The sequence below is a fragment of the Coptis chinensis genome, chromosome 7 (genome assembly GCF_015680905.1).
Source record: "Coptis chinensis isolate HL-2020 chromosome 7, ASM1568090v1, whole genome shotgun sequence".
Classification (NCBI taxonomy): Eukaryota; Viridiplantae; Streptophyta; class Magnoliopsida; order Ranunculales; family Ranunculaceae; genus Coptis; species Coptis chinensis.
This window is the reverse complement of record NC_141462.1, coordinates 32,214,706-32,241,305: the sequence shown is the minus strand read 5'-3', so window position 1 is coordinate 32,241,305 and position 26,600 is coordinate 32,214,706. Positions and strand designations below refer to the sequence as shown.

Below are 26,600 nucleotides of genomic sequence, written 5' to 3'. Positions count from 1 at the left end.
TCTCCTTACTCTCTCTCTCTCTCTCTCTCTCTCTGTGGCTCTTGTTGTGGGGATGCATTTTTTCTTGCTCATGTGGTGGCTCATACACTTCTGCTGCATCTTCTATCTCAATAGGTTATATCCCATCATGAGCAATAGGATCATCATCATGAGCTTCAAACCCATGGTTTCCTGCATTCTCAATGCCTTCTGCATGTTCCACAATAGGAACTTCTGGTTCTAAATTAACAAGATCATCAATGAAAGCTTCTAGCTTCTCACCATTCTCAAAGTCTGGTATTGTTTAGTCTTCCAAGAACACAACATTTCGACTTCAGATAACCTTCTTATTGATCGGATCATAAAGTTTGTAGTCAAACTTCTCATCCCCATAACCCAAAAAAATGCACTGCTTGGCTTTGTCATAAAGCTTTGATCTCTCATCCTTAGGAATATGAACAAATGCCCTGCACCCAAATACCCTCAAGTATCCATAATTAACATCTCTGCCTGACCATACTCTCTCTGGATAATCACTATTCAGAGGCTTCGAAGGTGATAGGTTGATCACATGTACGGCTGTGTGCATTGCTTCTACCCAGTAACTTCTTGGTAACTTAGAGTGAGACAGCATGCATATCATCCTCTCTACAATGGTACGGTTCATCCTCTTGGCTATACCATTCTGTTGTAGTGTATTGGGAACTGTCTGCTCATGACGAATCTCATGACTTTTATAATACTCTTCAAACGACCCAATGTACTCTCCCCCATTATCTTAACGAATGCACTTTAAAAGCTTCTCTATCTCTCTTTCCACCATGTTATGAAAAATCTTGAACACACTAAGAACTTCATCTTTGGTCTTCAGACTATATACCTATATCTTTCTTGACGCATCATCAATGAAAGTCAAGAAGTACAAAGCTCCCCCGTGGGACTTCACTTTCATAGGACCACATAAATTTGTGTGTACTAGCTCTAGGACATTCTCCTTTCGGCGAGAGGGGAATCTTTGGAAAGACACCCTGTGTTGCTTTCCAACCAAACAATGAGTACATCTATTTAAATGTGTACCTTTGATGTTTGGCAAAGACTTTTACTTGGCATGAACTTCCATGCCTTTTTCTCCCATATGTCATAGTCTCTTATGTCATAGTTTGGAGAAATCTTCTTCTTGTGCCGCATTTAACTCTGCTTTACACAAACCAATGACCAAAATATCGATATCGGTTAATATATCGGTGTACCCAAAAACCGATATATATCGGATATATCTATTTTTTTTGTGACCAATCCAAACTATTTAAAATATCATAAATATCATATATATAATATCGGAAATATCGAAAATATATTGGAAATATCAGATTTATATAAAAAAATGGTCAAAAAGTCAAACGATATATATTGTAAATATTGGATATATCGATTATCTCGGCGATATAAAGTTTTATATCGAAAATTCTGATATATATCGGGAAAAAAAGAGTTTTATATTCGGTGGATATATATCGGAAATATCGATGTCGGTGTACCAAAATACCAATATACATCGGCGATATTTTGGTCCATGACACAAACTAGCTTGTGTTTTGTAAAGCGAGTAAGTTTTCTTCCCTTTGGCTACTACAATGGAACGTCTGCTCAGTTTTCATACCCCGTTACCAAACGAGTTTTGAAAGCCTTCATCATCTAACTTCCCTGCAAAATTAAGCTTAGCCAAATGTCAGGGACATGTCTTACATCCTTGAGTGTCAAGGTGTAGCCGACATTGGTTTCTACATGAACATCACCAATGCCTATAATCTTAGAGACTCCGTTGTTACCCATCTTTACCTGACCAAATTCACTATAGCTGTAGGTAGTGAAAAATCCCATGTGCGTTATGACGTGATAGGACGCTCCTGTATCTATCACCCACTATGTATCCTAGCATAAGGTACTAACGCAACACTCACCACAATCTGACACAATCCCCATTAGATCATCGTCTGCTATTGCGGCAGTATCTCGGCTTTGTGCTCCCATTCCTTTTTACCATATCTTCATGTACACAGTTATTCTTCTCATCCCTCTTCAGTGTTCTACACTCATATCTGAAGTGACCCTTGGTGGCACAATAGTCACATTGTCTCTCTGCCTTAGGAGTTCTAGTTTCACCTCTAGATTTGTTTATGTCATCACCTCTAGAATGAGATGGTTTTCTGCTCTTGGATAACAATCTTTGTAATTAATCTAACCACGGTTTTGATACCACTTGTTGGAGAAAATGATACCAATCGATCCCGACTAAGATAGCTTGCACTTGGACAATCTACTACTCCAATAAATAATCTAATCTTTTACTACAACCAACAACCAACTCAACTTCCTAAGCAATCAACAACTATCACAAATAAGTAATAATAAAGCAAAGAAAGTAAAGCATACAACAACACAAGATGTAACATGGTTTGGCCAATGATACCTACTTTTATAAGAGCAAATCCTTTTATAAGTTTGGGAAAGAATATTACAATCACTCCTCTGAAGTCTCTCCAAACTTATAGGTCTCTTTTCTCTCCTTACAAGCTTTTCTCTTTGCAAGGGTTTTCTCTCAATTTTGGTTGCACTCAAAATTGGGTTTCTATTCTAGACTTGATTACTAAAAACCTAAGTTTGGTTTTTATCATAATCTGAAATTTTGGCGCGTCTGTGAAATTTCGGTTCCAACCGACATGCCAATGCTGAAATGTTATGTCCCGATGATTGCAGATCGTTGGAAGCCAAATTTCCAAACGAATGGGCTCTTAACAATGTCTACAGACCGCTCAAGCACCTTACAAACAACGCCATAAGATCGCTCAAGCTCCTTACGAATGATGTGAGCAGATCGTTCGAGAAAGCAAATTCCAGATGAATTAGCTTCTAACGACCCGAGCAGATCACTCAACCCTCATGTGGGCGATTCCACCATGCCGTCCAGATGTCATTTGAACGATGCCACCAAGTTGTTTGGTGAAGGACCCAAACAATTTTGTCTAGTATGTTTTCAGATCAATCCAAATTTACTAGAACACTAGTGTAGTAGCTCATGGCTCTTAAGGCTGTTGTATAATCAACATGAGTTGGCCTGCCCAGTTTTTTCCCCATGGCCATGAGATTTCTAACTTCTCAATACTCCATTCTAAGGCCTGGGAAGCATACTTACACAAGGTTTTTTTATTGTGTCTGCTAACTTGGGACTTCATTTCGGAGTCTAAATTGTTGTGCTTCATATAACCAAGAGCCTTGTCCCAAATTCTCTATAAGAGCATCTCTAGGTGGTGGTAGTATTTTCTTCAAATTTGAAGACGAAATTTGGAGAAACTGGACGTAAATTTTGACCAACTCTAAGTAGTCACAAATATAGACCGCAAATGTGATTGTAGACCCTACTAGGGGTGGGAATTTGGCCCTAATGTAACCGCCCGCCACATTACCCTAAGCCCTATAAAGCCCTCATTAACTAAAGCCCTCAATGAGTTTAGGGCGGGCTTGTTTAAATGTTTTTTTTAGATAGGGGCTAGAACTAAGATTCTAAAACATTTGCCCGAACCTAACCAAGCCCTAACCAAGCCCTAACCATTTGTTTCATACTTTCATATAAACTATAAATACACATACCATAATTGTCCAACTCTTTGTTAAATATTTTCAATTAAAATAACATTGTCCTTTGTAATTTATCACTTACACCCAATGGTACTTCCAATAACTTGTTTTATATAACAAAAACTTGTCAACTTAGCGGAAATGAAGAACAATGAGCACTAGCCTAATAAAAATAAGACTTTATTCCTTTGATCATCAAGTCAAAGTCCATAACTTATTATTCTTAATTTCTTTTCTCAGAGGTTTCTTATAAATTATATTTTTATTCACATCCAATGTAAGTCTAAAACTAAAGATTTCCTTCCACACCATTAAAGCAAAATACGAGCGCGACATTTGTAACATAGAAACCAAAAACAACCTTTGTCGTGGAAAATGACATTTGTAATCTCAAACCTTTCTCCATCACTGTGTTCAAAAGCCAATATTTTCATTTCCATATACAAAGCTTGAATCACTTTTAAATTATAAGAAAGGTAATATTATATTTGTTTGAATCTATTATAAAAAACTAATTTATGATATTACAAATAGTTTAACAACTTCCATGACCCTTAACCAAAACTTTTTATGTTTATTCTTTATATATATTACTTTCTTCCTTTAAAATGATAATAATAATTATTTGTCTATGTATTTCAATGTTAAATGTAATTTTAAATGAGGTTTGAGTACAAGGAAGAACAAATTCAACTCAAGGCTTACTTGATTCATTAGATTGTGGATGTGCATTTTAAATTTTTCCACTTATACAAGATTAAACTAGATTGGTTGGACTTTGAGTTTGTAGATTATTGAAATCTTTTTTAATAATATAAATGAGTTTTAAAACTGAAATTAGAAAAAAAAAAAATATATAGGACAAAAGCTCGAAATTGATAAAGAATACTACTTTAAAGCCCTTAAAAGAAGCTAGGGTCGTGGTCGGAGGTTTAGACTTGATATTCAAGGTTTAATCTTAAATAAAATGAATTAATATTTTAAGGGCTTTAAATGTTTAAAACAATTAAATAAAACTAGATTCCCGCCCATTTTTAACCCCTACTTTCTATTCTAAGCTATCTATTATTTTAATGTCGCATGCCATTAATTAAGAGTCGCTAAAACATTTTATACATTCAGCCATGCTTGTTTAAATGTCACGATAGTCAAAACTTTTGTCATTTCAAAAGGCATTTGTTTTCAACATGGCTTCTCTAGTTCTAACAAAAATGGATTTCCCTCTGAATGGGTCTATAATAACCAAATGAGATGGAGAGTGGTGGGTCGTTTTGAGGAAGATCAAAGGCCTAATAGTGCAATCGGTTTGGAAGCAATCCCATGGGTGATCTAGATGATGATGAACCAAGCATTTCGAAAGTGGAAATCAAGGAGTTGGACTTTGGACAATCCATTCTTTGCACGTAATCAAAGTCGATTTTGAATTTCTGCTAATTGGTCTAACTATGGATGATTATTAAGGGGTTAAAACTACGGTGTTTAAGGGTTTCATGATAAGCATGTCTCAAGAGTTGTTCTTGAACAACATGTATGTATTTTAATTTCATATATTAGCAGTAGTAGTAGTTAAATACGTACATTTTTATTTTTATTTTTTAAATTTTAGTTTCATTTTGCATACATCATAGATGTGTTATGTATCGGGTTTGGTGCACTCCACGTGCGCTTAAGACATGGTGGGATGATATTAAAAAAGTCGGTGCACTTGACCATTTTAAAGATGCAATTCTAGCGACTCCCTTTGATCATCTAGTTGACATACCTTGCAATAATACTAGCATTTAGGGAGTTATCAATCGTTTAGTTGAGAGATGGTGGGATAGTACACATACTTTTCACTTCCCTCAGGGAGAGTTGGGCTTCACTCCACTAGATTTTTGTATGATATCTGGTTTGAGTATAAGATTAGGTCAGCCATTAAGATGTAGTACTGAATTCCAGAGTTGTGCCCAAATAATGACTTTCTTCCCTTGTCTAACTGAGGAGTCATATGACAGTGCTGGTGTTAGGATTTCTAGTATCAAGGCTGCATACATTACACTGTTGACTAATGATGATGGATTGCAGTTTTTAATAAATTATTTGTCACTTGATTCTGATGATGGTCAAGCACATGTTGATGAGTATGTAAGAGCTTTCTGTATGTATTTGATAGGCGTCTTGTTTCTTCCTTCTGGCCATTCCACGATTAACTTGGGGTATCTAGCCAACTTTGAGCACTTGCATGAGTTGGGTGGTATTGATTTTGGTGGAGCCATATACTATAATTTGTTATGTTGTTTAGATAGGGCTTCTCGGCAAACTGGTGTTGTCAGTAGTCCCCAAATGGGAGGGTTTGTAATTCTCTTAGAGGTATGGTTTTATGAGTATTTTTGTGCTGCAAATCCTATCCTCACAGAGTACACAGATGAGAGGCCTAGGCTCAAGACTTGGCATGGACCTCGTCGAGCTCGTCTGACCAGTGAGATCAGTCATAACATAACTTCTGTCTGAACCCAAATCGAGCTTAGCACACAGGCTTCTATTGTTTGGAGGCCTTGGCGGACATCTATGCACATCGACGCAAATGACTGTAGATACACATTGTTCATTTCTCATAGGAGGATGGTATTCACTTGTGGGAGTGATATGGAGTGGTATGTAGGGGATAGATGTTAAAGACAACTCACACAATGCTTTAGTATCCCCCCCTGATCCGCCTACCCATGTATTAGAGGCTAAAGACATGACCTTATAACAAGCTAAGTCATCGAAAGAAACATGGATTGGAGTTGGCTAATAGCTTCTGACCTAGTTACATTGCAGAGTTATGAGCAATATTACCATTATTGGTTTAAGGTATCTATTGGTCATTTGCTCCCAGATGTGGGTCGTACAGGCAACATTCATACGGTTAACAGAATGGGTGTCAAACGTGAATATCAGTTTGGTCAACCGTAACAGCCGACGTTTCAGCATGGACCTGTTTACACATTTATTCCAGCGCCATATCCCCCTCAGTCAGAGTGGCCTTGGGTTTTTAGTTTGAGTGATCCGAGTAGCCAGACGATTTACCATCCCATTTCTTCTATTAATGACACTCGCATCGTACAGTTAGAGCCTGACCTTGGACATCTACCTCTGGTAATTATTTTTATTGGTTTTGGTTTATTATTTTTGTTTATTATGAAAATGTCATAAATTATTAATGAATAATTATTTCAGGATGAGCTATGCATGAGATATAAGACAAGCATTCGTGTAAATGATGGCATGCGCTCCTCGGTATTCGCATACAGTGTTGAAAGAGAGAGACTTCTTTCCCAGGCTTATATGGATTATGACGATTTACAACGCCAGGTTGATGAGTTACAGGCTCAGATTGATCGCACAAGGGTGAGTTCATCACATAGACAGTCGGAGAGTTTAGCACAAGGACAGTCGATGAGGAGTTCACGGCAGAGGAGGCGTATGTTGGAAGTGAGGACTTGATGATTTATAATATTAAGTTTGTTGTATGACGATTATTATTATGTTGTGTGATTTAGAATTGTTCATTTGATCATTTTGATAAGTTCTAATTTACTTCCTTTGATCAATTTGACTTAGCAAATGAATTGCAATTTTTATTAATAGAACGACAACTATTACATGATTGCAAAAATATAAAATAAAAATAAATAAATAAAAGACAACTATTACATATCACCCTTATTACATACTACTAGAGTTACTCTAGTTATCAAGCCAGTTATCATTTTCTTCATCATTGGCTCCTTCGTCCTCGGAAGCTTCATTTATACTACTTGATCCAACTCTTTTTTCGTATTTAGCTACAATTACTTCTTGTTTTAACTCTAAAACCCTTCGCAAACGAGGATTGACTTTGTCGAGTGACATTGCGAACAACCTAGTCTCATTTTCCTCCTCTCTAACATGGAGTTTTTGTTGCTTCAAAAATAACTTTTTTTGTGTCTTCTCTTGCTTCAATTTCACCATAGTTTGAAATTGCCCATCTAGAATCTCTTCTTTATGTCTTTGGCTTTCTTTAAAAGCTTGAAGAAATTCATCCATATTTTTAGCAGTGGATACAACATTACCCTCGACAATATAAGCAATTTTCTTGTTCTTCTCAATTTCTTTGCTCTGCTTCCTACCAATCGACCTCTCCAAAAAACCTTCGGTACTGCTAGGATCGTATTCCGAGTACAGTGAAGATGAAGGGTTAGAGTGAGGCATTGAAGGGGTTGAAGGTGAAGAATCGAAGCCTTCAAGATCTCCGGATCTTGCTTTCTTCTTTGGTCTTGGAGCAAGCGTTTCATTGCATAACTGAGTTCTTTGCCACTTTGGCGTATGTTTGACTAGATTATAACAATCTTGCCATATCCATGGTTTCCCAGTAGTAGCCGCATAAGTTGCCGCCACGTCTATAAGCTACGTTTATTAAAAAAAACAAAAACAAAATCAATATCAAATAGTATATAAACGAAGTATAAACGAATCTTACAATGTCTTCACATCCCCACCCGCTTGGAGGCTGTTCTTCAAGCTTTCTTACTATAGCATGATATTTGTTGAAAAATGGTAAAAGAATCGCCCAACATTGTGAGACTCCCTTCCACTTACGGTTGTGGTTAAAACCTTGAATTTCATTCATCCTAGCCATAATTCGTTCCCAATAAACTTATCCCAATTGATCATTCCCTACTATAGGATCTTCTCTAATCTCAATCCACGTTATAGTAAGAACAATATTTTCTTCATTTGTCCAACTTGGACCCCTGCCTTGTTTTGGTTGTGACATTAAGAGTATTGTGTGTGAAATGGTTGAGTTGTTTGATAAGAATATTTGAATTGAGTGTATGTAAACTGAAGAAGGAAATGAGTGTAGATATATGGATGTAGAATTCCGACCGTTTTTTTCCCGTTGGAGCACGCGACATTGGCAATGGTGCGCGACAGTACCACTAGCGCGGTGTGCTGGTTAAAGTCAAAATAAAAATTTTGGGCGACATTACCACTGTTGCTCCGCATCCGCATCCGAAATCCCAAATTTGCTTCCACCTAGAGTTGGATTTCCGCAAAATTTCGAGTTTTGGAAGCAAATTTGAAGAATTTGGGAGGTGATACTACCACCTAGAGTCTAGAGATGCTCTAATCCCCCTTATTCTCAAACCTGGCCTATGATGTAGTCTCTTCCCAGTGGAGTAAGTTTCCATTCTCCAACTGGTTACCACAGTTGCAAATCCTAATTCCTAGCCTCCTCCAACTTAATTACGTGTAGGTCAAGCCTCCCCCATGAAGGAAGACTTGCAATACTTGTGACCCTTTTCAATTTCCTCATCGATAAGCTTAATTGTAGGGTTGTCAATGGACTGGGACAAGCCCGAAGTCGGATTGAATCCGAACCAATAAGATAAGGACTTAGACTTTAAATTTAGCCTGATAAGATTATTGTGTCAGGTCTGGACATACCTATGTCCGATCCGATAATGGCCTGCCCGAAATCTATAATAGTTTTATGTATTTTATATTTAATATTATTAATATTTCTATTATATTTACTAAAAGTTGACATAGAAAATTAGAAGCAATATTGGTTAGTATTGTGTCTTCGTGTCTGCCACAAACCTAGGCCGGGCTTACACTCAAAATATCAAATATGATTTGGGCCGGGCCTGGACCTAGGTGTGTCTTGTTCAAGTCCGGCCCGTTGACAGCCCTACTTAATTGTTGGGTACTCGCGCGCCTTGTTTACCTGGAATAGGCAACATCAAATCGTCCACATTTCTTCCCGCTTTAGGTTTAGATTAGCATAAGACTTCTTATCTTTTGCTTGTCCACCTTGCACTTTCCTTGTTGTTGTTAGTTGATACTGCTTGTTTCTCCATGCAGTTTCCCTTAAAACGTGTGAATCCTGGCCCCCAAGACAGTTCCAAAGGTAATTAGGCCTTCCTTAAGCAGAGTCTCTGGTGCCAAAAAAAGCTCAATTCACACCATCTCCAGAAGGGTAAAGTTTCCCTTCAAATCCTTCTTTCACCATCATTGTTTATGACTATGACTCAAAGAACTGAAAACAGTAGGATATAACATGCAAAATCGAGACTACCCTTGGACAATAATTTTTCTAATAATCGGCTCACTCATTGCGTTCAAATTCTAAAACCTCACTCTTTCAACTTATAAATTTGCACTATTGTTTTTCAGTTCCAAATTATTAACTTGTTTGTTGAAATTGCTGAATCTGAAATATTTTGGGAGCAATATAATTTTCTCCAATGGGCTCAGAGACCACTATTCTGCTGGAGGGTAAGAAACGAAATTATCGATTCCCTATCCCTATTATCTTTAACTATTCAACTGCCTTGACTTCAATTTGTTTTCTTTATAACAGAGTCCTACACAACATATCTACAAGTCTTGTCGCCTTATATACGAATGAAGGTATAGACTTCACAGCATATAGTAGTATAAATCTGAAAGGTCATAGTCATAAACCAAGTTCAGGCTTAATGATCAGGTGTGCACAAGCTAACTTTTAGACCACCCTGCCCACAGACTAAGATGACATTGTTGATACAATTTCGTTTATATGGGGAACAGGTCTTCAAAACCCTATTGTATAATATTTGTACTGATTAATTTGATCTCAGGGTCCCATTGTTTGGATATCAACCCAGTTTCTGAAGATGATCCAAGCTGGTTAGTCTCTCAATGGAGATCTGAGATTGATACAATAATTAGCTGGATCCCACTGCGAACAATGTGAAAAATGGACTTCATACTCTGGTAGATTCTAAGGGACAGAGGAGTTATGCCCCGTCTCGAATGTGTCAAATATTTTCTCTTATCATTGTGGCATGGAGCCTACGAACCTGCTGGAAAAACTTCTGTTAGGGTAAGTAAGTTGTTCACTTGTATTTTATAGTCTTTTATATACGATTTTAGGGCATCTCCAATGGGTAGGGCTGGTCATCGAGCGAGTCAAGTCGAGCTTTAGCAAGTTCAAGTCAAGCACGTGTGTCTCTCGAGTCGAGCTCAAATTCTTTCGAGCCGAGCTCGAGTTGGCTCATCAAGTATCCGAGTAGCTCTCGAGTCTGGATCTTGACGGCTCAGAGCTATATATTCGAACTCCATCACAAGTTTTCAATATTGATTTGATTTGTTTTGTGCATAAGTTTGAATTCGAACATATTCTAGATACAAGTGAGCAAAAATAGATATATAATACTTACTAAATATCAAAATAATATGCAGAGACAATCTCACGATATACGATAGTGTGATTACAATTCACTGAAATAACAATGAACCTCTATCTAACAAGTATTATAAGGTGAACACATTATTGTTGCAATCAATATGTGATAAGCTATTATAATTCAACACACTATTATAACAATTATCTTGTGTTTTAACAAAATTATCTAAAATACGAGTAGCTCGCGAGCTATTTGATTTCGAGCTCGATCTGTAAAATGTGCTCATATTTGACTCATATTTTTAAATGAGAGAGCTCGAGCCGAGCCCAAAACGAGTCGAGCACCGAGTTTCTCATGAGCATCGAGCCTGATAAACAACCCTACCAATGGGGGGTGTAACCGTATAGAGTGTAAAGTTTACACTCTAAGTGTCAAAAAACTCTTTCCAATGGGGGTGGTATACCATAGGTAATAGACTATTAGTTGATAGAGGAGGTGGGGAATTCCCCATCTTGCCATTAGTTGATAAATAGCTCGGGCGACACTTTAACCAACGTCTGAACAAAAAAAAAATCAGATGTCACTTTAAGTCACGTCCCTTTCTAGTTCTAAAGTCACAATTTGTAATTTTTTAAAATGACATCCTAGTTTAAATTAAAGAGAGTCGTTCGTCTGAGTTAAAAATCCAATTTTTTTTACACTTCTCCATTGGGGACTATAGAGTGGATATTTATAGGCTATACAATAGTATGCAATTGGAATTGTAAAATCCTAATGGCACCTACGTGGAGCCTATGTGTAGGTGTAATTTTACATCCCCCATTGGAGATGCCTTTATAGTCCATGATCTCCCCTCTTATTATGATGTAGAACATTAGTCGAGTATGTCAATGTCATAGGTGTGCGCCTATGTTCTCTCTACATGTTATGGGCGTGAGCCCCTTAGTTGAGTCCAAGCCCATGGTTCGAGTCCATTAGTTAGTTGGACACATGTCGTGTTCCTATTGGTTTATGCTTTCTAGGTTTACTTTAAATAACGGGATTGTAGTTAGGGTTTCAATAGTTGTGTTTATGTGTGTGATTTTTTATTGAGAGATTTAATAAAAGAGTGATTTTTAGGTCGTCTTTTAATTGTGTTTCAATTAAAGTGTAGATTCAATTAAACTGAAGCTTCTGCCAGTAAGATCTACATTATTTGGTATCGGAGCAGATTAATTCTAGAGGTTACTATTCACAGTACTGTTCACCAAAAACACTGTTCACAAAACACTATTCACCACGTCACTGTTCACCCAGGTTACTGTTGACGGCGAATTTTTTTTTCTTGAAAAGTCAAATTTTTTTTGTGTTATTATGGTGAATAACAAAGCAACTCAAGGTCGTCCTCCATCCATAGATACTCGCATGTTTCGTTTAGAGGAAAGCATAAAGAACATGACACAGATGTTCCAGAACCTGATGGAAGCAAAGTTTCCAGTCCAAAGAGAGGTGCAACAACCACCTCCACCACCACAGAATAATGGTTCAGTGGCTAGTACTAATGATGCATCTCAGGTTGATGGTTCAATCCCTCTTCTGAACCCTTTTGCGCCTACAGATCCAGAAAACAACGGAGAGAACAGAGTTGGCATGAAAGATAACACCAATAGGGAACCTCCTCTCAATGAGGAACGTGAGGGTGTACCCGTCAATGATGGCACCGCTCGGCTGCTGGCAGGTGTTGAAGCCCCCCTATTAGGCGCTCCACCAATCTTTGATAAGTATAAAGATGAGTCTCTTTTTTATAAGTACGAAGATCCGATTTGGGAAAATTTTGTGAATCACTTTGACAAACAAAGTGATTTGTTTTTCAAAAAATCACGATTGCAGGCTTGGATTTCCTTAAAGAAAGTTACATATGTTGGTGAAGTTACAAGCTTCCAAGACGAGCCATTGGTACCGAAATTTTTTGGTGCATCTTCTGGTTATTGTTTTCATAATCTGTGTGCAAGAACATGTTGTGGGTTACTGATTTTAAGCCAGGGAAGCTGCTACAAAGAAAAAATTCATGGTCGGATTTCTTTCAGCTGGGGTATTGGCCAATTTCCTAAAGTTTGTGGACGTGGTTCTCTTTACCTGAAGTTTTTGTTGATTAGAAATTCGATGACGAATTTTTTTCGGTTGGGGAGAGTGATGTAAAACATTAGTCGAGTCTGTCAGTGTCATAGGTGTACGCCTATGTTCCCTCTACATGTTATGGGAGTGACCCCCTTAGTTGAGTCCAAGCAAATGGTTCAAGTCCATTAGTTAGTTGGACACATGTCATGTTCCTATTGGTTTATGCTTTCTAGGTTTACTTTAAATAACGGGCTTGTAGTTAGGGTTTCAGTAGTTGTGTTTATGTGTGTGATTTGTGATTGAGAGATTCAATAAAAGAGTGATTTTTAGTTCGTCTTTTAATTGTGTTTCAATTAAAGTGTAGATTCAATTAAACTGAAGCTTCCGCCAGTAAGATTTACATTATATTAAGTCTGTCTTTCCTCACTATTGGATGGTAAACCTATGTACAATTCCTTTTTTGCAAAAAAAAAATTACAATTTGAAGTACCAAAAAAACAAATTTATGTATTATTAAGCTCTATACGTATTAAACAATGCTAACTTTTATTTATTTCCTATATGATTTAGAGTTGGAATTTTTAGAGGTATGTTCTTTAATTTCCAGAGTATGGTTTTTTCACGTATGAGGTTTTGGGGTTTGACCGTTTTGGTGTTAGTCACTTACTGTCAATTAATCAAAGTTCCCTTTTCTTCATGTAGAAGTACCTCTCCTCATACAAATCTATTTAATTGGAAATTGCTTGCAAATCTACCTGATGTAGTAACTGAAACTGGCAAACTGCTCTTTATATTTGTTAGATTTCAATATACTTCCGTTGAAGGCAACCTTAAATTTGGAGACAGTGGATTAGCACTGCTATATACAGGTAATCTCCTTCAAGCTTCACTGATGTTTTTTGTTTCTATATAGTGTTATATCTTACAGTAGTCGCAAATTGACCGATTCTTGCATTCTGTAATTAAAGCTACTCTATAATGTCATGATTTGTTATGTATAGGCGGATTCCCTACGTGCCTTGCCTAATAGGCAACCTCTCCCAAAGCGGTCTAAAATTCGGATTGCACTCTCTTCGGAATCGGATCTAATCAACTGTATTCGCTGGAAGTGGGATAAGCCTCTAAGCTGCTATGATTGCATAAACGAGTCGTAGAAGACCTTGAATCCACGCCCCGCTAAGGCAGAGATCGGGATAGAAGGGCTTACATCAATGAAAGTCGATGGTTTTGCACCTAGAATAAAAGAAATAGAATAGTCTGTCTGATACTATCCGAAATGAACAGAGAACCCGGATAGCCAGTTACATTGGTTACCAATTTTTTGAGAGCATTGGCATATACGTCCTTATACGTTTATATTAATCCTCTGCTTTATTTTACTTTTTTTAATAAAATACCAATCCTCTGTTGGAGCAAATTTATAGCCCTTTAACATTTTTTTTCCGATAATGATAGCCCTTTAACATCTTCAAGCCTTTAAGGTAAGCATGGTAAAGCAATTGACACTTCACAAGGATTATTAGCTGATTTCCTTGATGTCTCTCATGGAAACATGTGATCGGAGCAATTAAATTCATTGCATACAACAAAGTAAGGGGTTGCCAACTTGTACAAATGATACTACATGTTGGCTCCCTTCACCTATAGAATCTCCTATTTGAATTTATGATATATAAGTTTCTAAAAGTTCTGCACTTGTTAGGCTTGCAGCCACGTTGTAATAATTTTTTTCTTTTTTTTTCGTGGGTGTTGGTTGTATAGGGATCATTGTAAATCCTATTTTTGTTCAAAAAGTTGAGAGCAATTTTTCAGTGCATCGAGTTGTGCAGTTAGCGCAGCTGGAAATATCTATAGAGATTTTAATACCAGCGTCAAGAGTGTCAGCCAATGTTCTTAGAACATATAAAGGGTGAGTCAACTTTCTAAGTAGATTTTTGGTTTATGCTGTTTTTCCTGAGCGTGGACTAAACTTTCACAATTGTAACTGTTGGAAATAAGGTTGGATAGACGCCCACCAAGATAAGGATAAACCACTGAGTATATGACTCTATCCTATCTGATATTAGATGAGTATATGACTCTATCCTATCATATTAGATGAGTATAGGACTCTATCATATCTGATATTAGATGAGTATAGGACTCTATCCTATCCAATATTGAGGAGGTGGGAACCTCTATAAATAGACCCCCCACCTCTCACATATTAATCATCCAAACAACAAGAAAAGCTCTCTCTCCTTTAATGGCAGCCTCCAACATTTTCTAAAGTAGAAGCCCGGTAATTTGTGGAGATTCCATAGGTAGTATCCTCCCTAGCCATTGTCGGTTCTTGGTTCTTGGTTCGCGAAAAAGGTTGCTTCCCCGCTAAGTGGTTGGAACTTGACTCGAGAAAAGTTAAGAAGAAGAAGATCTTGAGTGTGCCAAGAACATCTTCTCCTGTAGATCAAAGCTTGGAACTTCAAATTGAAAGTTGTGACCAAGGTACGATCTTACATTTCATTAGCTATTTTTATGCATGTGGTATAACGTAATTGTATATATCGTTGGAATCATGCATGAGATATCGATAAAATCCTACATTGGTATCGAGAACCGGTTTTCCATGGTTTGCATGCTTTTGTTTGCGGTTTTGATCTTGTGATCTACAATTTTTGAAAAAGCTGCGGTTTTCAAAAATCTTTTAATTAATTTTTAAATAATTAGGTTGTTTAAAATTAATTAGATATTGCTTAATTTTTTTTTTGCAAAATAAATTATTTATGGGAAATAATTAGTGGAAATTTTTTTTTCTAGGAAATTTTTTTTTTTTTAGAAATTTTACATGGAAATTTATTTACGAGATTATTTCTCTATAAATTTTAGGATTTTTTTTTCACATGTATTTTTCCACAATTAAAAATTGACATTAGGATGTTTATTTTTACCATGCAGTAATTATTTGAATCTGGATTTTTACTATTGCATGTATATAAAATTGTTTGTTTTCTATCAACGGTCATATGAAAACTAAGGCACAATGCCTAAGTCACATAGACCCGAAACTTGTAGGAAAACTGAACCAGATTTGGGAGACAGGGCTTCCAAGAAACGCATGATTGCTAAGCAATATAGGAGAACTTTCAAGAGTAATCTTGTCTTGAAATCGATAAGATAAAGACAGCCAGCCACCATCACCGTAAATATACACCAAAGAGCCCCAGTCCTATTCAGGGATAGGAATGAGGCTCGACCACTTAAATCTCTCCTACATCGATTATGGGGCGATGCTAAGGAACCAAATCCATATGATGTGTCATCGGGGGTTTATTTTCCCACCTCACGGGAAATAGAGGAAGTGGCTAGTAATTTTCAAATGGTCGATAGTGGTTTGAGGATGAGGATGACTCCCCACAGGCACCCAAGGGCGCTTCTATGTTCATGGTTGACTAGCTCTGTTTAGTTCTACATTGTTTTTTGAAAGATAGGAAACTCTTTTTTGTATAAACAATTTTATGAAATGGAAATTTAAGTAGTAGATTTTTTGCATATTCTATGTTATTGATAGTCAAATGCATTGATTTTATTTAATGGCTAGAATCATGTTAGTAGATTATCATGATCATCTCATATGTGAAAATGTGGATTACTTAGATTTAATTTAAGAGATGATTCTTATTCATAGTATCTTATTTTTTGGAATTCTAACTTAATAGAATGGCACCCGATGGAAAATCCCCGTTTACGATGCTACCAGAAAAGGACTTGTTAAACGATAAGAATTATGAACTTTGGTCTAGGAAAGTTAGGCTAATTCTGGCAGATAGGAAGGTCATTGATGTAATAACTGAGACGATGCGTAACCTACATTTGGAGGATTAACACAAGCTGCTTATCTTCTTTGTACTTAAAAAGTACAATGAGTATACAAGCAAAGATAATGTTGCCGAATTGCCATACTTGGCACCATGAGGAATGACTTCATGATCTTGGTATGATGGCCTTGGATCGGCTAAAGAGCTATGGGAAGCGATAAAGGCGACCTTGGGGTATGACTATGCCATGTTGAGGAGGCTACAAATAAGCTTTGACAAATTTATCAAGTCGCCCCATACCTCTATGACACAACATTGCACGGTGATGAGAAACATGGTTGCTAAGTTAGCCCAAGGGGACAGTCCCATCAAATGAACAACAAATTTAAGCTATCATTAGGTCTTTACCTAAAACTTGGGAACAATTTCGTCTTATCTTGACGCATGACGACGGCGGTATCACAAACTTTGCACAGTGCAAAAGGAAATGTGAGCTTAAGGAACAAAGGCTTCTCAATGAAAAGCCCATTGTTCAAACCGGAAGCAAATGTTGTCAACTCCAAAAAGAGGAAGGCTCCTTGGAACAAGAAAAGTGGAAAAGGGAAAGGAAAGAAAAAGGCCAAGCCTAACCCACAGCAAAAAAGAACCTAGGAAGTCGATGGACATGACTAGTGTTGAATGCTTCCGTTGTCATCGGATGGGACACTATGCTAGGGCATGTCCTTCTCCCCGAGGTGAGTTTTACTTTAAGTAATGTCAATGTGATAAGAATCTTGTCATCTTTATCGATTCATCACAATATTGGATTGTAGATTCAGCAGCACGGACCACATAAATAGCGGGATAGGTCCCCTGTTTGAAGATTTCCGGAAACTTCCATAAGGAACTCGGAGAGTCCACATGGGAAACCAAAGTGTAGCTGATGTTTTTTGGGGCCGCGAGGCACTTGTAGGTTGGATTTTGCGAGTGGGAGATCCATCCTTATTGAAGAAGTACTCTTTGTACCCTCAATTAGGAGAAATCTTTTATCGGTTTTGAAATTACTTCAAGAATCCTATGTGTTTAATTTTTCCCCGAAACTTCGCTTGAGATATCTTTAAATAACAGCTTTGATAGGTCATGCTTATTTAATGAATTCTTTTATGACATTACACTTAGCACGAACTGAAGTTTTATGTCTAAAATGGTTGGTTGCCAATTGTGGCATGCTAGACTAGGACATATTGGACCGCGATGGGATAGACCGCTTAGCAAGGGGAGGGTTGTTAGGTAACTTAACCTCTGTTAAAATGGAAACTGTGGAAAATTGTCTTCTTTGGAAAAGCCACCAAGAAACCTTTTGGGAAAGCCCAAAGGGCAACTTATCCTTTACAACTTATTCACTCAGACATCTGTGGACCAATGAATGTAACAGCAAGGCATGGGGCTTTGTATTTCATTACCTTCACAGATGACTATACACGTTATGGGACCGTGTACTTGATGTCTCACAAATCAGACGCCTTGGACTGTTTTAAAAAGTACAAGAACCTAGTTGAGAATCAACTTGATAGGACAATAAAGGCCTTAAGAACCCGACCACGGGGCGTGAATATCTTTCCGATGAGTTTAAGGAACTCTGTGAAAATAAGGGTATAGCTAGAGAGCTAACTATTCCTTATACCCCCGCCGTGAGAATGGTGTCTCCGAGAAGGAATAGAACCTACTTTGGACATGGTTAGATCTATGATGGCTCGGGCTAACTTGCCTATCTCATTTTGGGGTGATGCATTGTTAACGGCTTGCGCATACATACTTAACCTAGTTCCTTCAAAAACTGTTGACAAAACACCCTATGAACTATGGACCGGTAGACAACCCGCTTTGAACTACCTTAGACCATGGGGGTGTCTTTGCCTTTGTCACTTCTCAAAATCGAAATTTGGAAAGTTGAGTGCCCCCGAAAAGAAGTGTATCTTTATAAGATATAGTGAGACTTCTAAGGGGTATGTCTTCCTAGGGGAGGATACTCAAGGGCATGTCACAGAAATAGAAGCACGTAACGTCAGATTCTTAGAGGATCAATACCCAATGAGGGGTGAGGTTGATAAGGATATACAACTTTACGAAGTTGATAACCTTGTAACTGCTGATGAACAAGGTGAAGATGAAACTTTCATCAACCCTGATTCTAGTAACAATGGCATTGGTCAAATGATTGATCAATCCCAACCTCGTAAAGAGTGTTAGAGGCCATATCCCCAAACGCGTCGGTTTGAGATTGAAGGGAAGATAAATATGACCAATGCACTTACAGAAATATCCGATGAACCTAAAAATGTTCAAGGAGGCTATTTCGGGTCCAATACAAAGTAAGTGGATGGAAGCTATGAAGGAAGAATTGGAGTCGATGAAGAAAAACAAAGTATGGGACTTAGTTGATCTACCTCCAAACAGGGAGATCTATTGGGAACAAGTGGGTTCTCAAGATCAAGAAAAAAATGCGGAAGGGAACATAGACAAATTCAAAGCTAGGCTTGTTGCAAAAGGTTACACCCAAAAAGAAGGAATAGACTATGAGGACACCTTCTCACCAAGTGAGTGAGATTTGCCTCCATCACGTCTCCTCTTGTCAATGGTTGCCCATTTAGATTTAGAGCTTTACGAGATGGATGTCAAAACTGCTTTTCTCAATGTAGAATTACAAGAGGAAATCTATATGGATCAACCCACTGGTTTTTCAATCAAGGGTCAGGAACACAAAGTGTGTAAACTGAACAGATCCATATATGGTTTGAAACAGGCCTCTAGACAGTGGAATCTGAGATTCCATGAAGCAATGCTTCAAGACAAATTTGAAATGGTAAATGAGGACCATTGCGTATATGTGGATGACATTTTGTTAGCAGGTAACAATAAGGCATTGATAAATTCCACTAAGGAGTGGTTGTCATTAAACTTCGAAATGAAGGACATGGGTGAAGCTAGTTATGTCTTAGGAGTTAAAATAACTCGTGATCGGCCCAAACGCTTGTTATCTTTGTCTCAGGAGACATATATCAAGAAGGTTTTGGAAAGATTCAACATGACTGATTGTAAGCAAGTGGATCTCCCAGTAAGTCTAGGAGAGTCTTTGAGTTCTAAAATGTCTCCCAAGAATCCTCTTCAAACTCGGGCTATGAAAAATGTACCATACTCAAAGCCGTGAATTCGGAAGCCTTATGTATGCAATGTTGTGTACAAGGCCGGACATCTGCTATGCAGTTGGGTTAGTATCAAGGTTCCAAACAAATCCACGGGGCATTAATCGAAGGTCATCAAGAAGATAATGAGGTATCTAAAAGGCACCGTGGACTACTCACTTGTCTACCAAGGGAAAAATCTTAAAGGCGATTGGGTACTCCGATGCGGAGGGGAGACCTTGATGAGAGGAAGTCAACTTCGGGATATACCTACATAATGAATGGAGGTGCTATATCCCTGGAGCAGCAAGAAGCAAACTTCCATAGCACTTTCAACTATGGAAGTTGAGTATATTGCATGTTGCTCTACCACACAGGAGGCTGTGTGGCTCAGACGATTCATCAAACACTTGTCAGTGTTCTCAAGAGTTCTCTTGAACCACATCACATCGACAAAGATGGCTGCTCTTGCATATGTTAAAGATCCAAAGTACCATGGAAGAACCAAGCATATAGAGTTAAAATACCACTACGTACGACAAATGATACTGAAGAAGAAAGTGGTTCTACAACATATATCCACTTATCATATGGTTGCGGATCCACTGACCAAACCTATTCAAAAGGAACTCTTCCTTGCACATGTAAAAATGCTTGGGTTAAAGAGGATGTGATTATGTTAAGAACACTTTGATGGTTTAATGAATAAAAGTGCATTCTTTCCAGATCGATTGCATTCTCATTATCTTGCTTTATCATCTCATATATGTATGTCGGTAGGGTTGGATTGGTTCACTCACATGAACAATCACTTCCATTTTAAACAGATGGGAGTTTAGCTTGACAAGTCACTAAACCTTATAGGAAGGGTGGACCTAGTGCGAGTCATGCCCCTTCTTATAATTGGATAAGAAGAAACAGGCTTCATAGGGAAGATTCATCTAAACCTACAAACGGTTGTTGCCAAGTGGGAGCATAGTATCCTTGGAATTGTCATTATGGATGACAACACTTGCATGGTATGACTGGACATACAGATATCTATTGTTGAGTAAACAAATTAGATACTCTTGCCATGACATGTTTTCACACAACATGTGTATAGTTGACCACCTGAGAGCAAGAAAAGAAATATCCCTAAAATTCTTGCTATGTGAGCTCTATTGATATATTTTTGTTTAAAACATATCGAATGGTACCCTCCTTGAACTTTTGACCTTGTCAAAAAATAAGAGGACTACTACGTAACTTTGGTTTTGCTCCCCACAAGCTCTTACTAAAAGGCTCGATTTGGATGCATCTTGGGAAGTTGGTAGAACTCGGCGACAATGACTTGCGTGCAAAGGGTAAAAGAACTGAAGGTTTATCACACAATCACCGGGATTCTACCCGGGACAATTGATGATAATTGTGAATCATGTGATCGTTTTGACTTTATGGTGTGGACTCATAGGGATGAGTGCTATTTGTCAAAGTGATGAAACAATCGATCTTGGGGTATATACACACTCTCTGGATATTAGGTTTTCGGATTCATCTTCTTTAAGATCACTTTCATGGTAGATCACCGTATTATCGCGTGCTTTTCATTGCGACTTGCTACTTCACGAGATATCATAATACGGTGCTAGGGTCACACGAACCATTTGCCGTGTGAGACACACAAATGGCTAAGCATTCTACTTAAATGCTTCTCTTAGAAACCTTCTTCGCCGTTGTGGGCAAGTGGGAGATATTGGAAATAAGGGTTGGATAGGCGCCACCAAGATAAGGATAAACCAATCGAGTATATTAGGACTCATCCTATCGGATATTAGATGAGTATAAGACTTATCCTATCGATATTAGATGAGTATAGGACTCTATCCTATCCAATATTGAGGAGGTGGGAACCTCTATAAATAGACCCCCACCTCTCACATATATTAATCATCCAAACAACAAGAAAAGCTCTCTCTCCTTTAATGGCAGCCTCCAACATTTTCTAAAGTAGAAGCCCGATTAATTTGTGGAGATTCCATAGGTGGTATCCTCCCTAGCCATTGTCGGTTCTTGGTTCTTGGTTCGTGAAAAAGGCTGCTTCCGTTAAGTGGTTGGAACTTGACTCGAGAAAAGTTAAGAAGAAGAAGATCTTGAGTGTGCAAGAACATCTTCTCCTCAGTAGATCAAAGCTTGGAACTTCAAATTGAAAGTTGTGACCAAGGTACGATCTTACATTTTCACTATTTTATTTTATGCATGTGGTATAACGTAATTATATATATCGTAGGAATCATGCATGAGATATCGATAAAATCCTACAGTAACTTTTTAAGATATTGCAATCTTAATTCACTACTGAGTTGGTTTTCGTTGGTATATTATTTACTTGTGTATGCATATAGATTATGCAATGTTCTGCAACTGTTTATGGGGGGTACACATTACTTATTTTATTTTATGGGATTAGATAGGGTATGGAAATGACGGAAGAATTGTCATTTTCTAACCCAATGTCTATGCGTTGCTTGACTTCTTGACTTGGAGTTCTCGAGTTACTTTCAGCTTTCCTAATTTACAAGAGCAACTGAGGATTGATTGATACTTTTTAGGCACCTGATTGATATAAAGGTTAGTAGTTATTAATACTTGGCAATTGTTGTGACCCGAGTTCACTACACCACATTGCCAATTATAAGACAAGTCCAATGACGGCTTCACCTTGTCTTTTTCATACAATGCGTACAGGGGCGTCTTTTATTCACCAAAGTGTGTAGTTGTTCTCCTCTTATTCACGAGTGCATCACGTGATAAACTCTCAAAGGCTTTACAGCGAAAGTAGAGCAATTTAAAATGTATTCTAATGGCTGCATCTACTCCTAATATACGATGAAATAAGAATACTTGGAACGAGGTGGATTGAATTTAGTTTCTTCTTTTGCAGAGTTCTAGTTGTGTCTGGAGATATCAATGAAGGAATGGCAGAAGTAAAAAGTATTTAACTAATGCCTGGCCTTTTGTTTTGTTTCTTGTTTCTTGGACTAATTTGAGTTGTTGTTTTTAGTTTTCTTTGTTTGGGTCTTTATCCAATGTGGGAGCTATGGTTGGAGCAATAGCTAGTGGTCAGATATTTGAGTACATTGGTTGAAAATGGGTAATACTAATCCCCAACAACTCATTTGTTTCCATTATTTGGTTTTGATTAAGTTTATAGTTGTTTCGTAATTTTGAAAAGAAATATTGGTTTTGATTGAGTTTATAGTTGTTTCGTAATTTTGAAAAGAAATATTGGCTGTATTGCAGTCTTTGATGATCGCATCGATTCCTAATGTGATTGGTTGGCTTCCTAACTTACATTAGGAACCAATGCCATTTTTGCTCTTTGATATCTTTCAGGTGGTTGAAAATATACTAAAAGTATATCTGAAGGATATGGAAGCTCCTTCTTGTGGAGTACATGACATGACAAAACTTTCATATTTTCATGAGCCTGCAGTCCTACAGAATTTATCAACTCGATATGAACTAAATGAAATCTATGTGAGTTTTTCTTGGTCTTCTTTTTTGGCTTAAGTTCACAGTTGATAAAAAATTTGGCAATGCCAAAAGTCCAAAACTGTTAGAAATAATAATTCGAGGTGAGATACTTCCCAAGGCATATGTTTTTTGTATATTTCTTCTCTCTAAAACCTTTGTATTGAATATGTAACGTATCTTATGGTACATTTATATGTGTAACCTTTATGGTGTAACCTTTCTTCTCTCTTGAAGGTGGTCGTCACAATCTTCGAACACCAATAAGTGTTTCATGATTTTAAACTTTAAAGTAGCTTGTGAAAATGAATGTATTTTATTCTAATGTAGTAATTTGTATCTAGTGTGCAAATGAACCTCACTAATTGACATCAGATGCTTGATAACATTGCTCACGGTATATACTTGATATCATAAATTTCATAGCTGGAAGTTTCAACCTTGTCATTTTAACTGTTCTCTTGATATAGACCATAGTAATGTAGTTCCTTGAGTTGTCGTTCTGTATTTATTTGTGGTCCCTAAAATATATGCTTCAGCCGCTTTGGTAAATTTGTTGAGATCCAATTCGATAAACATGGAAAAATATCAGGAGCTGCTATTAGAACTTATCTTCTTGAAAGATCTCGTGTTTGTCAAATTTTCGATCCTGAGCGCAACTGCCATTGTTTCTACCTTCTATGTGCAGCACCACCACAGGTATTTTCTTATGAACTTGATCCTCTGTCCTTGAGAAAATTCCTTCATTATTAGACAGGATACAGTGCTAATATAGCCGGATGCGCCTATTGTTTTAAAACTTAACAGGAAATTGAGAAGTATAAGTTGGGAAATCCCCAATCATTTCATTATCTTAACCAGTCAAATTGCTATGAACTAGTTGGTGTAAGCGATGCTCATGAATACCTTGCCAGTCGCAGAGCTGTGGATATAGTAGGAATTATTGAAGCAGAACAGGTGCACAAACTGGATACTTTAATTTCTCTACAACTTGCATTGATAAGAGCCACGTCCTCATTCTTCTATTTTTCCAGGATTCAATATTCAAAGTTGTCCCGGTGATTCTTCATCTTGGTAATATCAAATTCGATAAGGGGGAAGAAAGTGATTCATCAATTCTAAAAGATGAGACATCCAGTTTTCATCTTCACATGACCACAGAACTTCTCATGTACTCTACTGGATCCTTTGTAGTAGCATACTAGATGGTTACATTTTGTTAGATATGCTGGTGGCTGGAATTTTTTTTACTAATGTCATCATTTCAGGTGTGATCCTCAGGCCCTGGAAGATGCATTGTGCAAACGTGTGATGATAACCCCTGAGGAAGTTATTAAAAGAAGCCTTGATCCTCTTGGTGCAATAGTTAGCAGAGATGGTTTGGCCAAGACAATATACTCACACTTGTTTGACTGGTAAGGTTATGGCATCATGGGGAAAGGATTGGTTAGATCTCCTCTCCTTCCTCTTATATTGACATTTGTGGAAGTACTAGATTAAGGTGCACACATGATGCTAAGGTGGCATGAATTTTACTTATGTGCAGGTTGGTGGCTAAAATTAATATGTACATTGGACAAGATCCTAATTCAAACGCTCATATAGGGGTCCTGGACATCTATGGCTTTGAAAGCTTTGAGACCAACAGGTAGCAATGTAAAAGCATGGAAAGTAAAATTGGCTATTGTGGCGATATTACTCGTTTCTTTAGCTTGATTAAATTGAATATTTTTATTGACTTTCTTTTGCTTGATTAAATTGAATATTTTTATTGACTTTCGGTATTCACGTCACGCAGTTTTATAATCAATCTTTATTGACTCTTTCTGGCTTTTTTGTATTCAATTTTTAACATTGGTATGCCGTTCAGTTTTGAGCAGTTCTGTATCAACTTCACAAATGAGAAGCTTCAACAGTACTTCAACCAGGTTTGTAAGAACATGCATCGCCTCTTTAACATTAGCTAGAATTCTACTCTAATGCCTAACGTATGGATTATATTGTTCAGCATGTTTTTAAGATGGAGCAGGAGGAGTACACAAAGGAGGAGGTTGACTGGAGCTACACATCGAATATGTTGATAATCTTTGTCATTCCAACTATTTAATCCATTGTTTTAGTTTGGGTACCGCTTGGAAGTTTGGTCACTAACCATGTGAACATGTATTTTGGTTTTCTTCAATGCATTGTGATAAATATGTTCCTAGAAACAGTAACATTTTGCCTTTTGGGCTTGTTAAGTGACTGTGGGGGCATGGACCCATTATTCACTTTGTAAAGTTCTTTCTGTTTTTAATAGAAGCAATACTCTAAAAATCGGTCTAGGCGGCCACCTAGGCAGTCTCTAGGCGCTAGGCGGTGCCCAACCGACTCGCCTAGGCCCAAGTCATTTAAAAAATCGGTGGATTGATTAGGTGGACCGACTAGGCGAGCTAGGTGGTCCAGTCAAGGTTTTTTTTTTTTTTTTTTTGAATGATTAAATGTTGAAAATTAAAGACACGTGTAGGCTTAAGATTTGAATGAGTTTAAAAGACAAAAGTTCAATGTTAATTATATGCCACTATAAAAAAGAGTATATGTTTTTATATGAAATTGATTTTCTTCAAATACTATGCATTTTTGTAATAAATATTTTTGTTTATGTTTATTTTTTGAGTTATGGTAAATATATTACTATATATATTATAAGATATATTTGAAAAAAAAAACCGCCTAGTGCCTTGCCCGTTTAAGCGCTGCCTAGAAGGCCTAAGCACTAGGTGCTCTCCTACCGCCTAGCATTTTTTAGAACATTGAATGGAAGGTATATTTGGATATGGTTGTGCTTCTAAAGAGATTTTGGGCCAAGGAAGTATGGATCCAATTACCCTGTACTAGGTGGGTTTCTTTCAGCCATGATTAAATAGATTTTGAGCTAGGGATTTTTTTTTTGGCCCTTATTAGGCATTTTTTTTTTAAAAATGAAAGACGACCACATGTTCAAGTGTCATAGAATAAAAAACGACAACAGAAAAAAACGGGTCACCATGTTTTTTTTGGAAAAACGACACATCTTATGTCTTTTTTCAACAGATCTGGTATAGTGGTTGAACTATTTTTCCCTTTTCCCTTAATGTTGTTTTAGGTAATTATTTGTAGTAGTTATATCTTTGAGCAAAAGAAGGTACATTTTCTTCATTAGCAGATGATCGATTTAATAAAAGATGGAGTATGGAGTAGTATTTCAGTACAGTATACCA

General features: G+C 37.3%; 1 protein-coding gene across 3 annotated transcripts; it reads left to right on the top strand.

The window, feature by feature from the left end:
- The first annotated feature begins 9,448 nt into the window (after positions 1-9,448).
- On the top strand, positions 9,449-25,622 carry LOC147487152 (myosin-16-like). 3 transcript variants are annotated; one of them, XM_086575080.1, is made up of 14 exons: positions 9,449-9,903; positions 9,989-10,038; positions 10,248-10,492; positions 13,695-13,762; positions 22,772-22,821; positions 22,892-22,981; positions 23,188-23,367; positions 23,901-24,060; positions 24,169-24,318; positions 24,396-24,532; positions 24,630-24,776; positions 24,908-25,009; positions 25,232-25,289; positions 25,370-25,622. In XM_086575080.1, exons 7-14 carry the CDS (start codon positions 23,357-23,359, stop codon positions 25,466-25,468), a joined length of 864 nt encoding a protein of 287 aa, XP_086431206.1. In that variant the 5' UTR covers positions 9,449-9,903; positions 9,989-10,038; positions 10,248-10,492; positions 13,695-13,762; positions 22,772-22,821; positions 22,892-22,981; positions 23,188-23,356; the 3' UTR covers positions 25,469-25,622. The 3 variants fall into 3 exon arrangements, with proteins under 3 accessions (XP_086431206.1, XP_086431207.1, XP_086431208.1); XM_086575081.1 differs by lacking the exons at positions 9,449-9,903; positions 9,989-10,038; positions 10,248-10,492; positions 13,695-13,762 and adding an exon at positions 22,405-22,682; XM_086575082.1 differs by lacking the exons at positions 9,449-9,903; positions 9,989-10,038; positions 10,248-10,492; positions 13,695-13,762 and having other exon boundaries at positions 22,734-22,981.
- Positions 25,623-26,600: the final 978 nt, after the last annotated feature.